Raw genomic sequence first — 17,869 nt, 5'->3', positions numbered from 1 at the left:
ACTTTTGGCTAATTTGCGAAAATGGGGATGAGTGATGACCTGATGAAATTGAGGAATGGACAGTCACAAACATCCATGCCCAGGCCGGCATTCGAACCCGGGACCCTTGGCGTCATAGTACGATGTGCTAACCACTCCGCCACGGGGACCGGCCTATAACAACTATTTGACAACTTCGTTTATGAATAATACGTCCTTGCACTGTAAATATTATTCGAACATGACTTTTGCTCCACGGTATACTTCTAAAGCCTGCATTACACTTACGGTCCCAACCACAGAAGAGTTCGGCTAGATAGGAAAAAGTTACTGGAGAAGATAGAGAAACGGAGATGGATGGAAAGAGAGAAAGAAAGGGAAAGAGAAACAAGGAAGAAAATAGAAAATCAAAGTAAACAAGGAAGAAAAAGAATAAAGAAGGTGAAACAGAGGAGGAAAAGCGACATTGAAAAATAGAAGCAAGAAAGATGGATAAAAGGAGAAGCTATGACTGCACATAGAGACAAATTCACTCTCGAATTATAAGAAGCCAATGAACTTTCATTATTACATGTTTTTAACTTTTTCTTGTAGATTAGTCCCAAAATTTCTATTTTTTTTCGAATTAGAATGCAAAACATGTTAGAATTGTATTTAAATATGATATAACTCCAATATTTTTAATTGTTTATTTTAACTTTGTATCTTATTGTATAAGCTGAATGTTACTGTATATGTTCGACATAAGTGGAACTTCATTCCTGTGATGAACAAATTAATGAATAAAGGTAACAAGATAAGAAAACTGCCTAAATCTCCAGTTCTCAAAGGAGTATAACCTAACAGAAACTGAGTTAGTCTAATAACAGTAATTTTTTCAGCTAAGGAACTGTAAGTTAGTTTCATTATAAGTGTGTTTTGTAAGCAATTACTTAACTGAGGATTCACGAGTGATCTACGACAATTCATCCGATACGGGTAGGAACCCCAAGACTTCGACATTGACTCAGGATAGTAAGTTACTACCGGAAAGGAAAGAATTAGCAAACTCTCACCAGGAACGACAGAAAACAGCAGCGATGGAACTTTCCCTGCCTGAACCGCGTGTCCCCCAACGAAGAGCCGCCCTAACAAAAATTCTTTTTACTAAATAACTAACTATAAACAACTTTCATTTTTGTAATTAACCGCGATCAAATACCCTCCAGTATTTGATTGCGAATAGACTACTTTTCATGTAATTAATTGTGAATATTACTTTTCAATTAAGCAACTTTGAGTTATGGTCACTTGTCAGCTAATTAACCATGAACTTAAGTTTCTATCCAAGTGATTCACTATGAAGCGATTCCTTTTCAAGCAACTGTTTGAAGTAGTTGACTGTGAATCCATTACTTTTCACGTACTAGATTCTGAATTAATTACTTTTGAAGTAATTTACTGTAAATTACATACATTTCATGTAACTATGAATCAGTTCTTTTTCAAGTAATTAACTCCGAATCCGTCACTTTTCAAGTAATTAACCCCGAATCCGTTACTTTTCAAGTGATTGACTGTAAATTATTTACTTTACAAGTATCAGTTCCTCAAGAAATTGACTGCTAACCAGTTACTGATTGAAGTCCGTGGCTGCGATTGAGTTCCAAAACTGGGGGGCAAGGTGCCAAAACAGGGGGGGGGGGACAGTTTACTTGTCCTTGGTAGGTAAGGTTTAGCATAGTACGGGAGTAAAACTAGCAAAAAGTGGGGGGCAACTGCCCTCCCTCGCCCCCCTAACCGCCGCCACTGATTGAAGTAATTCACCGTGAATCAGCTTATCAAGTAATACTCTCTTACTATTCGAGCGTCCAATCGTTAGTCAATTACGTCTTCAAGTAATAGTAAATGACTTCATAACACGGCAACATGAAAAAAGCAAGTGTATCGCGGAACATGCCTTGAGATGCGATTCGATCCGAAGCTATCGGCATTGGACTGTGGCCGATCACACGGAAACGAATCCCGATTCGGCCATGACTCTGCCTCTTTTTCCGCGGTCGTAACCCTGTCTGCCTTCGATAAAACTCCCTGCGAACCTTCCTCCTTCCCCTTCCTGGAGACGAAAACAAAAGAAACGCGCTAATCGCTTCCAGTTTCTGCGACATTGGTTCGCGGCTAATGGCACGCGTTAACAACCACCAAACAACGCATTTCCTTGGTCTGCCTGCCTTGGGGAGGATGGCTCCAAGAGGTTTCATTCACAAGGAAGTAAGGACGTCTAAATGGACATCGAAATCGGAAATTTATTTTTGAATGTTCTCAAACGTTCAAGTTTACTTGGCCACCATTTTTGTACCATGACGGAACAGCAAATTATGACAACATGAATAGAAAATCCGTATTTACTTTCACTACTTTAACAAAAATACTTAGTGGAGAAGCCGATCTTCGTGGCGGAGTGGTTAGCACAGCGCGCTGCGATGCCAGGGGTCACGGGTTCGAATCCTTGCCTGGGCATGGGTGTTCTTTGTGAGTGTCCCTTCAACAATGTCAGAATTTCATTAGCGTTCTCATCGTCGCAGTCTCCCCGATGGCGCAGTGGTAGCGTCGTTGCCTTGTAATCAAAGGGTCCCAGATTCGATACCCGGTGGAGGCACATAGTGGTTCGGATCCCACTTTAAACTGTAGGTCCAATCCCGATTAGCCTTATTGTGCATATAAAGAGGACTTAAGACACCAACTCAATCAATCAATCAATCTTCGTCGCGATTAGCGAAAAGTGCAAGAAGAGCGACTTAAAATATCCTAATTCAAACAATTAATCAACTTAGTGGACACTATAATTGATTGAACTTCCTCTCACACATAAATTTCGCCTGGACTTCAATCACCGGTATGCATAGGGAAACTTTCGGTTTTTTATACAGATATTAATTGTACACAATCTGGTATATTTTTCTCTAAAATTCCACAAATATTCTCATTTGAACATTTTATATTAAATTGTACTTAAGATCATATTTAAAAAAAATCCATCGCTTTTCTGTCTATTGTGGCTAATCACGACAATATGGATGAATGATGATCACATGAAATTATGGAGGACAGTCGCATGGAACACCCGAATCCATGTCGGGATATGAACCCTTTACCTTTGGTGGTGAGACCGTGAGTCTAGCTAAGTCCTAATTTAGGGGGGACTTGAGGAACTAGAGCCCAGGCCTCCATCTACAAAGAGGTCTCCATTACGGGGGAAATGTCTTGTAAATGACTACAAAGTTGGGCTAAAAGTTATAGTTTAAACTGCATGTATTTGGGCCTGCAAATCCGGCTCCTACCCCTCAACGAGTTCGATCACGTGGAAGGCCAACAACATGTATCTTCTACAGATAATATTTTTCAAAATAAATTTAAGTAAATCATTCGGTTAAACAATGTTTACGAAATGTTGTAATAAGATATTATGTATGCAGGTGAGGACGAGAAGAGGAAAATAATGTGTGAACAAAGTTTACATTTAATTTACAAAAAACTTTCGATAGATGAGAAAGTTGTCGTTATTGCTATTATTATTATTGCTCTAGTCATGAAAATTATGTCCCGAATCGTGACCGTAGGCTTTAAGGCCTCGCTTTGGGCTCGGGCTACGGGTCGCACGCAGGTTCAAGTCTCTTGGGGGAAGCGCAACAACTTTTCTCCTGAGATTTCGGCCTGTGTATGGTACCGTTGTCCACCTGCCATCGTTAGGAAATTGGGGAGCTACGAATGAGTAGCGTAACCCCGTCATGGAAACCTACAACAACGACTGGCGGTTCGTCGTTCTTACCACACGTCAGCCCGCAACCATCGCTGGATGATCTCCCACCTCCTTAGGCATGTGGGGGTGAGGCCGGTAGTCGGTAGGTAGACCCTTGCCCTCAACGGCTGTTACGCGTTTCGCCACGGGCTATTATTAATGAAAGTTTAAAAATCCGCCATATTTCTCTTGTGCTGAAAACTAAACGCAATTCAATATTAGTGTTCCTAAGTATGAACGTTCCTCCTTCCTCGTTGAAAAATCATAGCATCATTTCTAACCAAGAATATACTTGTATGAAAATATGCCTTGAAAGACTTATTAACGCGCTTCGGCACTCTATTACTCTTCAATGTTAAGATGCCGCATACCTCCACTGCTGTAAGATGAGCCAAATTTTCAGGGACGTTTCACAAGTCAAGATATGTGCTTGCAAAACAAAGTTCTGCTTAAACTACGTATTTTGACATAATTCTTTACTACCATGAAAAGAGTTACTTAATTTAAAAAAAAACACATGCAAAAAAAAAAAAATGATACGCATATCAACAAGTATCGACATGAACGGTTACAGGCGAACATTGATGCGCTGAAGGTAGAGGGAAACGAAACAGATGACGAGCTACATAGAGAAATTTATCACGTTTTTCAAGCGCGCAGTGCACTGGTCACCCACATTTCTTGAAGCAGGCTGTGTGTGTTGGTGGCAGGTACGCTCAGCTTCTACGATTTGCATGGCTCTGTCTTTGTGATTCATGCAACACTGGCACAGAAAAATCTGCCCTGGATTAATACAGTGCGTTCGTTTTGGTTCTGGGCCGAGATAGGGCGTGAACAACTTTGAACATCTCTTATAACACAGGTTAATACTCGATATGCAATATAAATATAATTGTCTACATGCTAAAGATACGTGCTTAAATAAGCGAGACGTTACGGGAGGAAAATGCCGGCAACTGCGCCATGTCACGCGTTATCTCGGCTCAGAGCCAAAACGGACGCACTGTACATAAACCCTGCTACAGGTTTAAGTTGTCTAGGAGTAAAAACCTAAATATAAAGAAATGCTCAAGAATTGTCTAAGGATAAAAATGCTCTGAATAAATGCATTACATAGAGACATAAAAAGAAAGTTTTTTTGTAGGGTAAATCAAACCCTCCCTACCCCGACTACAACCCAATTTTGCTCATGAACTCCCGTCCATATTACCACTAAATTCAAATGCTATTTTTGAACACATCTCCCTTGAATTCTAACTTTGAAATCAAATTCAGACTTACCAACAACAGAGTAATATATGCTAGTTTTACGTTCGAACGAGCTGAGAAACACTTGTGACGTCTGAGGGGCAATTTTCAAGGTGCAACCTAATCGAATATGTTCCTAATACTGAAAATATTAGTAACAAATGTTTTAAGGATTATCACATTGTAATAAACGTGACATAGAAAGATCTTCATTTCAAAATCATAAAGCAAACAGAAAAATAAGCCTTTGAAATTAACTACTAATGTTTAAACATTGTTATCTTCTGATTATTTTCAATGTTTTTATATAACCAACTCAAGTGCAAGGCGTTCAAAAACCATACCGAAGGCATGCATGTAATTTACAATGCTTTCGAATTGTTTTGCACACCATTTACTTAAACTTGGAAAATATGCCTAGTTATTTTGATAATTCGCATGAATTGTACCATGGATACATGCCATGTAAAAATATAAAATATAACGCGAAACGCACACTACAGGAATATATTTGATATGGTGCAAGTAAAGAGTTGAATATATTATATTTACAATTGAAACACACGCTTTCGTAAATTTGAGACAATTTTTTGCTTGACAGTTTCAAATATCACTGTAAAGATGTACGTGCTTTATATAATGAATACAATCAACAAATTACACAATTAGAATTTTACGTAGACTAGTGCGGAGAGTCATGTTTTTTTGGTAGGGGTCAGCAAATCTTATATTATCTTAAAATGTTATGTATATATAAAAGGCATAGACATGCAGAAATTTTGCGAAAGCAGAAGCCCTGGTGTAAAAATAATGCGAACCTGCGTAAAGAGCGAGCTCTAAAAGAACGATAACTACGCACCCGATCGTCAAGGTTTTTTTTTTGGAATGTTATTTGTGTATTTCGCCTGCAGATCGCATTCTGGGGCGGCATTGCCATTTTTCCGAAGAAATTCTGGTACAACGTAGTGGTTGAGGCTTTCTGAAAGAATACAAGAAAATGTCGAGCACTTCAAGACGAGATTTTACGAATTCCTTTGCTTTTGTGTACAAAAACATCAATAATGTCTACAAGACTTAAGCTTGAAGGTACACCACCACTATGTTAGATTATTTTCCAAGGGTCGAAGGAAGTATAATATCAGGGGTTCAGTAGTTAAGTATGGATCTTAAATTACAGTTTGCAGTTTCGCAATGTCATGGGGATACATCATTTCTCCAAACAAGATTTAATAAAACTTGCTGTACTGGAACACAGGCTAACAGATCCAGCCATTTGCAGCGGTGTACATAGTTCTTTCTCTGAAACTCTGGATGCCTTGAAAATCCCCATGTTACATTTTATACATGATGAAATATTTCATTAGTGAAAGCGTTCTGTGCTTAGTTGATTTGGCGTTACATTCAGCATTACATCTTTCATAGCTATCGTATTTCGTTTGAGACCACATGTAATTCAAGTACGGATATATTTATGCTTGATGTAACATGTTGAATAGAAGTAAAATTCAGTTTTCAGAACAATATATTTTGGAAATGAAATGGTGAATATCACACATGAATGGTTACTACCACTAATAACATTACTACCACAACCGACACAATCTTATTACTAATTGGTACTAAAACTATAACTACTCTTGCTATCACTCATCATATCAGTAATATCAACTGCCACAATTGTCATATCTTTATTAGCAAAACTACCATCACTAGTATTACCGCTAAATATACTACAACTTACACCACAATTACCATAAATTTTACACTCTTAACACTACCAGCATTATAACCATTATCTCCGCTATCATAACCACCAGCACGGTAACCATATCACTACTGTTAATGCAATCAGCACTACACCAATACCCAGTGGCGGCGATTGGGTTCCAAAACTAGGGGGGAAAGGTGCCCAACTGGAGGGGGGCAAAGACAGTTTACTTCCCCCTCGTAGATAAGGTTTAGCATGGTGTGGGGCAAAAGTGGCAAAAAGTGGGGGACAACTGCCCCCCTCGGCCCCCCTAATCGCCGCCACTGCCAATATCACTACCGTTAATACCACCAGGCAGTACAACCATTACCACCACCATTGATACCACTAGCACAACAACAACAGTACTAAAACCATTATCATTACTGTTAATATTACAAACACTATAACCAGTACCACTACCATTAATGCCACCAGCCGTGCAACCATTACCACCACCATAAATTGCAGCCACTGTGTCTACCACAAAACCAACAGGCACTATAACCATTAATACCACTAGCAGTACTGCTATTACCAATAACCATCATTAATACTAGCAACACTATAACCATTATCACTATTAATACCAAGAGTACAACAGGCAGAATTACTACATTTAATACCACCAGAACACTAGCTTTAATACCACCAGCGGTACATGCATCAACATCACCATTAATACCACCAGCACTGCAACCTTTACCAGTACTAGGCCTATTTACTTCTGCAGCGAAGAGTTGAGGAAGTTACTTTAAAAGTATCGTGGTACATGGTCAACTAAGTTAGTAATAAGTTGTGTTTTATACAGTGTATATTGAAACACTTGTATATTGAATTGTATCTTCCGCAAATACGTGTATGCTGTATAAAGAAACAAACTGCCGGAATACTAATTGAGGCGAGTGTACAGTTACTTCCGTAAGTACAGCATTAGCCAGTCACTATTATTTTACCATATAATAAGGACATTTAAGTATTTACACAAGTATCACATGTGTTTTTCGTAGCGCATGTTTGCCCAGTGTAACTTTGCATGCACAAGTTTGAAACAACATAACAAAGCATATTTCGTCTGGCAGATAAAACTTCCACTTCTAAAGTTATCAAAGAAACGCAAAGTAGCTAAGAACCATTACAATTACTCATATGATTTCCGTAATGCGTAACGTTCATCTGTACAGCTAACATCAGTGAAAAAATACATGCGTGCCTGGCAGTTATGATAATTTACCGGTGCATCCCTGCACCCCTTTAATTTCCACCCTGTGGAGGACCACATGACCTTCTCCCTTTGCCTTTTTGGCCTCTCAACGGAAACACTTCCCTAAACACGCAAGGTCTGTCACCGGAAGTGATGAAGAACACCATGCTGTCTCGAAATGCAAACACAATGCTGCATTTCTTCTCCTTAACACAATGGATCATAACAATGCATTGTTCGCTGGTGTGCATCGGGGCTGTTAAGGAAGACCAATGATATGTATTTGCATCAGGGACACGTGAGAATACCACAAGGACGCGAATATGCGCACACTTTGTCAATAAATGCAACCGAGTGATCAACATTGCCCAGGACCTTTGTTCTCACGCTACGGTGGCGCCAAAATGGCATGGTGATGACGTCACAGGAAGGGATTATTGTGTTAAATGTGTACAACGTGGGTGTGGCGTTGTTGAGTTTCACAAAGACAAATATTTTGGTTGTTGTAAGAAGCTTTGATGATTTTGAACATAAGCCTATTGCGCAAGTAAAACGAGAGAAAAAGCCCCGTGTTAACACCCAGGGGGCGTTCCGGAAGAACTTGGAGTGGCATATAATACATGCTATAAGCCAGAAGGTTTAACCCTGGTTCAGCTCCCGCCAAAAACTTCTCTGTTGTCTGCAGGAGTTTTGTCGTTAGGGAAGTTCTTGGCCAGAACCTAAACTGGACCATTTTGGATTCTTCTAGAGGTTCTGCACATCAACATTTATATAAGTAAATTTGAACAATAACACACCTTTTAAGAAACCCTTCAGCTTGCAGAAGTATATGACCTTGTCTTTTCCTGTTTTTTTGCACCTTTTTTCTGTATAACTATCAGTTGTCGAACATTACTTGCTTGTGGCAGTTTAAGGCACTTTTTTTCAAATTGATATAATTTCATTTAAAGCTATAACTCGTATGACATGAATTTTAGTTACACGTGAGGTGAATGCGTACTTTGATTTGATTTGGTCTTTTAAGTCCACTTTATGAATTGAAAGTCTTATCGGAACTGGACCTACAGTTTAAAGTGGGATCCGAATCATTGTGTAATGTGCCTCCACCAGGTGTGCATGCAAACTAGTTTTCGTAAACAATTTCCCAAAATTTAGTAATAATTTCCCCTCTATTTTCGAATATCATGGCTTAATACAGTACTGTGGGAGAAGGAATTTTAATACACTGATCTACAGAGATTGTCACCCCTAAATATAAGTGTCCCCTCCCTATTGGATGATAAGTTAGGAGATGAAATGCCACTTTGAACAATTTCCATTGGTACAATTTAACGTTTCGTAAATATTCTAATAAGAGTAGGATATGTTAAACATCCTTAAATGATACATATTAATATTCTTACTTAAATGCTTCACCAAGCTAGCTTACCACAACACTACGCAAGGGGTCCCGGGTTCGAATCCCGGCCTGGGCATGGATGTTTGTGAGTGTCCATTCATCAATTTCATCATATCATATCATCACTCATCTCCATCTTCGCAAATTAGCCAAACGCGAAGTAAAATAAAGTAAACCAATTTACCACAACACATTTGCAAGCTTTGAAAGCATATTTTATATGTTAATATATGTAAACTATATAGGGAAACTATACGGCGCACGCTTTTAGAAGGAACATGAGTTCGGCCAATACCCAGCCAGTGTTACTGCGCTGTTGCCAAACTATCTGCTAGCGCAAGGGAAGGACAGAAAATTCACGATGTGTATATTATTTTTGATAATGCATGCACGGTATATATGGGTACAGTGAAATAATATAGTGAATATTTCTACACAGCATTATAATATCATATCACTGTAGCATATACGAGAACCCATACCTGAAATAAGCTTGAAGATATTTATTTATTCATCACCGCTCTCGTCGTCTTCCTCGGTCTCCGCATGGACGTCCGCAGGATTTCTTCCAGGGAGGAGCAAGGAAGGTGTTTTTTTTTTTCAGGGGGGGCAAACAAGGCACATTTTTCTCCATAATAGTGTTGTTCCCTCAAAAACATTGCTTAAATTTGAATATCATATTCATGCAATAATTAACACATATTATTGTGGCTGTAATGAAATTATGTGTGAAAAATATATAATTTTTTGTTGACTTTCATTTTCCAGGGGGCCCACGACTCACCTTGCCCCCCCCCCCCTCCCGGACGCCCATGGGTCTCCGTGTCACTGATTTCACCCATTTTCGAATCACTCTCCTCGAGGTTAATGATTAGATTTTGCACCCTTGGTGCCTGTACTACTGGTTCTAAGTTTTGAGAGTGACATTATTTTTTTAAAAAAAAGAACACACAAAACACACACTATCGCACGAAAGGGCTGTATTTAATCTTTTCACAAACTGTTCTTTGTGGCGCACGAGTGAACGATGAGCGAATAATTTTACACCAGCCTTGCTACGAAAACGCTGAACTCAAACTGACCCACACTTTCAATGTTCGAGAACGCCCAGAACAATGAAGGGTCATTGTTTATATCGAGGCGAATTTAACACCTAGACACAACAACTCAGCTGCGTCAACACGGTGGCAACGAAAAACACAGGCGGAAGGAAATGATAGGTGATGTTTCCATTGTTTTTTCAAGGAACGATAACTCCGGCTGTAGGCGACGGAAATTCATGGGACTTGGACAGTCAGGTTCAAAATGCCTTTCCCCATCTTATGATGAACCTTAAAGTGACGTGTTTTATGGAAATTTCTTGCGCGCAAGAAAAATACAGAACACGGCTTTTAACTTCCGCGCCGCAGTCTCCTAACTGTACAACGTTGCACTCCTGCCATTGGTTGATCGCCACGCACACCCTTTGCGTGGCCCCACCCGATATCGCTTCTAAAAGCGTGCGTCGTATAACTGCCGGAAAATTACTCTTACAACCGAGAGAAGGTGGCAAAATGCCTCCTCTAGGTTCATGTGCTGTGGGACCAAAGCGCAATTAATCTGCTCTGTGTACCTATCAGCCTCTATCCAATCTCTTAACAAGAAGAGGCGACAGTAACTTGGTACTGAGCACACATTCAAACCTCTCATGTCTGCACAATTTTCTTCATTAGCTATCTTTCACAATATACAAAATGCATTGTTAGAGACAATAGCTTTCGGACCGGATAGTTGGGGGATATATTTGGAGTGAAATGGAGCTTTCAACATTAGCATGGCCGCTGAACACAAACGGCTTTTGTTCTGGAGAGCGACTTGCATTCATAAACCTAGACCTAGAGGGATTACTCGCAGAAGAACAACGGCTTTTGTTCTACGAAATTATCTCCGTTAATGTGGAATCTCTGCTCCCCATGACGCGGGAACCATGGAGCATAATATGATCGAGATGCGGTCGTCAGCTCGCAATTGAAGTGGCTAAAATTCATGGATTTACTCGAGCACGGGGTGCTAGAGTTGACGAGCTGTATCTTTGCAGCTATCTGAATCTATCAATCCTAGGGGCAAAGGCGGCGGCAGCGTGCTGCTGATCACATTACCTACACAAATACCAGAGATTGTAAATCTCTGTGTGTGTGGGGGGGGCTATCTCCACGTCCCCCATATACTTTCACGTCACGTTAAACTTTCAAGCCAAGGGTAGCGTTACAGTGGGCTATTACAACTTTTCATCACTATATCACGTCACACTGTATGAAACAATTGGATCGCTATCAAATAACTCGAAATTTGCTAACGTTACATGGAATTTGATTTCAGATTTTGAAGGCTTGTGTCAATTTGCGTAGAATATCTACATATGTATACTTTGTAGTTTAGGAATGGGAAACAGATAAGTGATTTAATACGTGAAAATTGTTGCATGTTACTGTCAAACTTGTAACAATGTGTAAAACATACAACCTACAATGACACAAACTATTTGGCCTTTAAAATTTGTGTCGAATATTATACATTCGTATGTTTGAACTCTATACCACTTTTGAATTATTAACGTTTGAAAATGTTGGAACTTTTTGTGTTACTCCTTCGTTCTGTTACCCGTCAAGAGCTGCAAAAAAAAATGAAGAGAATATCAGCATATTCAACCAATATGTCGGCTTCTAAGACGTTGAAGAATGGAATGAAGTATTGGCCTATGCTAATTCATCATTAAGATGTAATAGATCACAGAACCGTCTTTATCACTATGGTAATATTACCATTGTACGTAACAGTTCCGAAACTGGTAATAAACTGCTTGATCTGCATATTATCGGAATTAATGCTTGGTATTAACAGATCTGAAATCTCATGGCTTGTATCTGTAGTGAGAGTAGGAGGAATTCCACTTCTTATTACAATTTTTAGCCCCTGGAGAATGTTTATACATTCCATGGCGCAACAGCCCTCTACAAGGACCAGGACCTGTCAGAGTGGCTTTTTCATTGGATGACGCTGTTTTCTGGCTTTCGAGACCAGAGCCCGGTACTTCTTCATTTCAAGAAACTCCTCAATTATCCTCTCGACACTGGCGGTAAGCCATGCACACCTTTTAGTAGGTGAATATAAAACTAATGACATTTTAAGAAAAGAAATGTGTGGTATGCACGTGTGTGTGTGTGTGTGTGTAACTACATGGATGCACGATCATTTATGAACATACCTCAATATTGGGTAGTTCTGATGAACACAATGGCATATCAACATGAAGAGTATCGGAATTATTTTCCCCAGAACAAAAGCACCGTGTGTGTGTGTATCTGAAATACATCGTTAGGGTATGTAGGATTTGGCCGGGAGAAATAAAGTTAACCTCACCAAGTTCATAGCCACCAGCAAGCTAGCTCAGGCATTCTTTTCTTATGAGGTGACTGAGATTGGTTCCGTATTTAAAAGTTCGGAAATTGCGCGAGGAAAGAGGAATAATGGTCATCGAATAGTTCTGATAGAAGAAGGTGCGAAACCGCAAGGGGAGATGGGAAAGTAGTATTTTCCAGACAGCGAACTAGGTGAGCCTTTCTCAGTTACATCATATCAAGTCCATACATGGGCATCCGTTGCCTATCCTCGGCCGGACTGACCTAAAATCAGCCTTACAGGTAAGAGCTTTTAAATAAATGGGTTGGAGGTCGAGAAAACAATGTTGGTGATTATTTTGTCGCGTCGATCCCCAAGGTGTAGAATGCAGTTGCCAAGAGAGGGTGTTATTAATATATAAGAAGAAAAAAACAATAAAAATTGTCCCCAACTAAAGCTTTTTCAAATACGTTCCAAGCAAAACCTTATTGTTGAATGAGGATTTGACGTTACTCTTCATGGAATACAAAAACGTATACACATTTCTGCTCACTGCATTTCTTTATCTGCCAATGGAAACAGAGTGCATGCACCTATAGACTTAAAAAAAGACTTACCCTTTGTCGTCCCATCCTTGTTGCCCCTTCTCTTTGGAGTCGTAGTCCCATTTTGAGGCATATCCTTTGTCGTATCCGGACCACGACGAACCACTTGCAGAGCCCTTCTCCCAGCTTCCACTTCCTCGGTTGTCCCATCCACTTCCGCTCTTGTCCCAGCCGCCTGAACTACCACCTCTGTTGTCCCAACCCTGTCCTCCGTGGCCAGATCCTGGCCTTCCCTTGTCCCAGGAAGACCCGTGTCCACCTCCTGGTCTGCCCCCGCTATCCCAGCCAGAACTGCCGTGACCGCCTCCCGGTCTGGCACCAGCGCCCCAACTTGAACCGCTGGCTGCACTTCCGCTGCTCTCCCAGCCAGAGCTACTGTGACCTCCATTAGGCTTCCATCCACTGCCTCCGGAAGGTGATCCGTAAGCCCCTCCAGGTCTTCCGCCGGAGTCCCATCCAGACCCTCCTTGACTACCGCACCCTGGTTTACCACCACCACCACCTGCAGGAGGCGCACCGTAAGTTCCTCCTGGTTTACCGCCATTGCTCCAACCGGAGCCTCCAGAACCTCCCGAGCAGCCGCTCGGGCGACCACCACCACCAGGTGGAGGACCGTACGATCCTCCTGGTCTTCCTCCACTATCCCAACTGGAGCCTCCATGTCCACCTGCTGGTTTGCCGCCAGAGGGTGCACCGTAACTTCCTCCTGGTCTGCCGCCGGAAGGTGCACCGTAACTTCCTCCTGGTCTGCCGCCGGAAGGTGCACCGTAACTTCCTCCTGGTCTGGCGCCGGAAGGTGCACCGTAACTTGAACCTGGCCTGCCACCATTTTGCCAAGCAGATCCTCCACCTCCTGGCCTACCACCGTTGTCCCAGCCAGATCCACCGTGGCTTGCTCCTGGTCTGCCACCACTGTCCCAGCCGGATCCACCGTGACTTCCTCCTGGTCTGCCACCACTGTCCCAGCCGGATCCACCATGGCTACCTCCTGGTCTGCCACCACTGTCCCAGCCGGATCCACCGTGGCTTCCTCCTGGTCTGCCACCGTTGTCCCAACCAGACCCACCGTGACTTGCTCCTGGTCTGCCACCACTGTCCCAACCTGATCCACCGTGACTTGCTCCTGGTCTGCCACCACTGTCCCAACCTGATCCACCGTGACTTCCTCCTGGCCTACCACCGCTGTCCCAACCAGACCCGCTATGACCTCCTGGTCTGCCACCACTGTCCCAACCGGATCCACCGTGGCCTCCTCCTGGTTTACCGCCGCTTTCCCAACCAGCTCCTCCGTGCCCTGCATCAGGCCTTCCACCGCCATCCCACGTAGAGCCACCATAGCCACCACCAGGCTTTGCACCATTATTCCATGCTGAACCTGCTCCTCGGTTGTCCCAACGTGATCCTACTTGATTCTGCCAATCGCCTGCTCCAGGATTCCTGTTGTTCCAAGCACTTCCTCCTCCCCTGTTGTCCCAGGATGAAGCACTTCCAGACTCTACCTTATTATTCCAGGCTTGGCCGCCTTTATCATTCCAGCCAGGAGCGCCATAAGTTGGCTTGGGACGTTCTTTGTTATCCCAGCCAGAGCCACCTCCACCAGCAGGTGGTCCGTACACTGGCTTTGGCCCTGGTTTTGGTCCACCAGGAGGTCCATAGCCATCACCACCACCACTACTGGGAGGGTATCCTCCACTACTTGGCGGGTAGCCACCACTGGACGGCGGGTAACCACCACTAGAAGGTGGGTAGCCACCACCACCACCACCGCTGGTCCCCCCTCCGTCCCAACCACCACCATGGACAGCATTCCCAGCGTCCCATTCAGTCCCTCTGCTATCGTAGCCTAGATTATCGTATCCATGTCCTCTGACTTTCGGATCGTTGGCCAGAGCAGGTTCCAGCGTGCCTTTGATTTCTCCCCATCCAGAGCCCTGACCATTCCCTGGAGGTTTGTAATCGTACCCTTGACTAGGTTCCTCGTCCCCAGGCGGTTTGCTCACCCACCCAGGGTCGTGTCCCTCCGGACCAGGCTGCTTGTCCCATCCAGGAGGTGCCGATGTCGGTTGATCCTTGCCGTCCCATGGAGGATCTGGCGTCCCAATCGGTGGCTCTTTATTGTCCCATCCGGGCTCCGGTCCCACTCCACCCTGTTCTTTGCCGTCCCAACCAGGGGAATGGGCCTCTCCAGAGTGTGCGTGAGCATCGTGGGGCTCACTCTCTCCGCTCCACGCACTGGTGGCGGAACCTCTATTGTCCCTAGCCTCCCAAGGAAGTCCGTCCCTTCCGTCCCAACGCTGGGAGCTGGCAGTATTCCTGTCCCATCCCCTTGTCCCACCTCTGTCCCAACTATGACCACCACCTCTGTCCCAACTGGAAGGCGCACTAACACCTCTGTTCCATCTTAATGTCGACGCACCCTGGCTGTCCACAGAGAGTCGCCTGTTGTTCCATCCTAAACTTGCATAGCGTCTGTAGTAGTAGCTGTCGTCCCTAGTTTTTCTATACAAGGTTCCGTTTTTATCAGTAGAAGATACTGGGACAGCAACTACAAGAAGTATGACCTGAAGGAGAAAGAAAACATCAAATAAAACATTGCCCATATACCTAGGTATAGAATAAAATGAAAAAATATATGCTAACATGATGAGTACAATTAGCATCGCTAAGAAATGCCTTACTTAATGATTCTTTACGTTGGACTTGTTCTACAGAGAAAACGATCCAGTAACCGCCTGAAGTTTCTCAGCTCGAACCAATCGAGATAGTTAAAAATTTCTTATTCCAAAGTGACTAAAATCATGTATTCGCCTGTTGGGTCGAAAACCCATTTTAAAATATAAAGTGATTTTACATTCTCATAGCTGGAACATTTTTCTGTACTCCTTGTGGCCAAGCCCTTAAAGTGGTAAGAGTTCTTTCGATATCACCATCGAAGTTCCCGGGTTCGAGTCTCGGCCTGAACACGGGTGTTTTCTGTAAATGTTTCTTCACTATTTTCGTCTTATCACTCATAATCGGCGCAGTTAGCCAAAAGTTGCAGAAAATCAATGCTAAATAATAAAAATACAAATACGAAAGTTGATTACAAAAATGTTTGGAATATACCAAGGATATTATTGATTGATTAATTTTGTGTTTTAAGTCCACTTTTTGCGCAGTAAGGCTAATCGGGACTGGACCTACAGTTTAAAGTGGGATCCTAACCACTATGTGCCTCCACCGGGTATCGAACCAGGGACTCCTTAATTGCAACGCGACGACGCTACCACTATGCCATGGGGGCCTACCCAAGTATATTATTATTATTATTACGGAAGGGAGAGGTATTAGAATTTTTCTCTTACAGAATGTATGTAACTAAGAAAGATATGAGCGCGTGTGTGTCTAATGACAAATTTTTGCTGCATATTTTTGCTTCTACAGGAGAGGAGTAAAAGAAATCATGTAATCGTATTTTTTTTAACAGTTGACACACTCTTAGTACTGTGAGATTTTGTCATTTATATTATTACAATCGTGCACGTATTTCTGAAAATGTATGTATAAATGGTTGTAAGGAGCAGAAAGAACTACCATGTAACTAATGGTGAGTTAGGTGGGACATCTTTATTGTGCGGAGGAATACAACGATCTTAAAACGCTAATGATAGAGGAAGGATACAGACGAGGTTCGTTAGTGAGGCGAATTAGCAACTAATTTTGGGTATTCGATTTAGTAAGAAACAATCAGCTTTTATAATATTTGAATAATAATTGTATTCCGCAAATAAACAAAGTTTTCAAGTTTCCTTTAATTGTCTTATACCAGCACCATTAAACAGCCATGGTAATAATACTTGTATAGGAATTTATATATTTATAAATTAGCAATGATTCTTACAATGAAGAACATGTCTGAATGAGAGAGAACCAAAGCAAATAGAAAGCGGGGCATTTTTTCTAATAGCTGCAGTTCGAAAAAAAGTCAGGGCAGGGATTAATAATAATGGGATACCAACTAAATCGGAAGGTCTGATCACCACCTTGCATTACTAAATATTGCAGACTGCAGATTTCTTGAGCCTCTCTCTCCAGAAACAACTCATTCATTTATGCAACGTAATTTGTTGCAAAATCTGAAAAATCGTCAGATATTTTCTTTGGTGCTTAAAGGTTTACATTGAAGTATTACATGGCCCCCTTGAGTACGGGCTTGATGACTCACGTAATGCGTCAGGAGAACACAAAGGCTTTCGAGAAGTCAAGCATCTTTCTACTCAGAAAACACAATAAGGCACCGTACAAAGACGGTCCGCCATGATTATCAAAAAGCTCTCTACATTTAAAAGATGAAGTGTGAGAGAGGGGGGAGGAGGAAATATCCCCATCTAGTGTTCTTTAGCAGCGTTGATGTGGCGAGAGAACGCTCATGGTCGCGATGACAAATTTTTACTGGCAAGTCACGAACCATGAAATTGCTCCGTTGTCGAAAATGCTCGCTCCAGGACGAAAGAAAGATAAAAACAAGGAGATTAATTTCGTCGCTTCCTTC

The 17,869-nt window shown here is 42.1% G+C and overlaps 1 protein-coding gene across 2 annotated transcripts in view; it reads right to left on the bottom strand.

The window, feature by feature from the left end:
* Nucleotides 1–17,869, bottom strand: part of LOC145994777 (uncharacterized) — a 37,375-nt gene that overhangs the window by 5,202 nt on the left and 14,304 nt on the right. Inside the window, exons 2-3 of one of the 2 annotated variants that reach the window (XM_083131032.1) lie at nt 13,351–15,899; nt 5,865–5,984 (exon numbers count right to left, since the gene is read on the bottom strand). In XM_083131032.1, the coding sequence (XP_082987158.1) occupies nt 5,894–5,984; nt 13,351–15,899 (2,640 nt within the window). In that variant the 3' untranslated portion in view covers nt 5,865–5,893. The remainder of the gene's footprint in view (nt 1–5,864; nt 5,985–13,350; nt 15,900–17,869) is intronic. The other variant, XM_083131031.1, reaches the window with a different exon arrangement.

The sequence above is a fragment of the Lepisma saccharinum genome, chromosome 11 (assembly GCF_977018435.1).
Source record: "Lepisma saccharinum chromosome 11, izLepSacc3.1, whole genome shotgun sequence".
NCBI classification, from domain to species: domain Eukaryota; kingdom Metazoa; phylum Arthropoda; class Insecta; order Zygentoma; family Lepismatidae; genus Lepisma; species Lepisma saccharinum.
The sequence above is the reverse complement of the archived record's forward strand: the minus strand, read 5'-3'. Positions and strand labels throughout refer to the sequence as shown.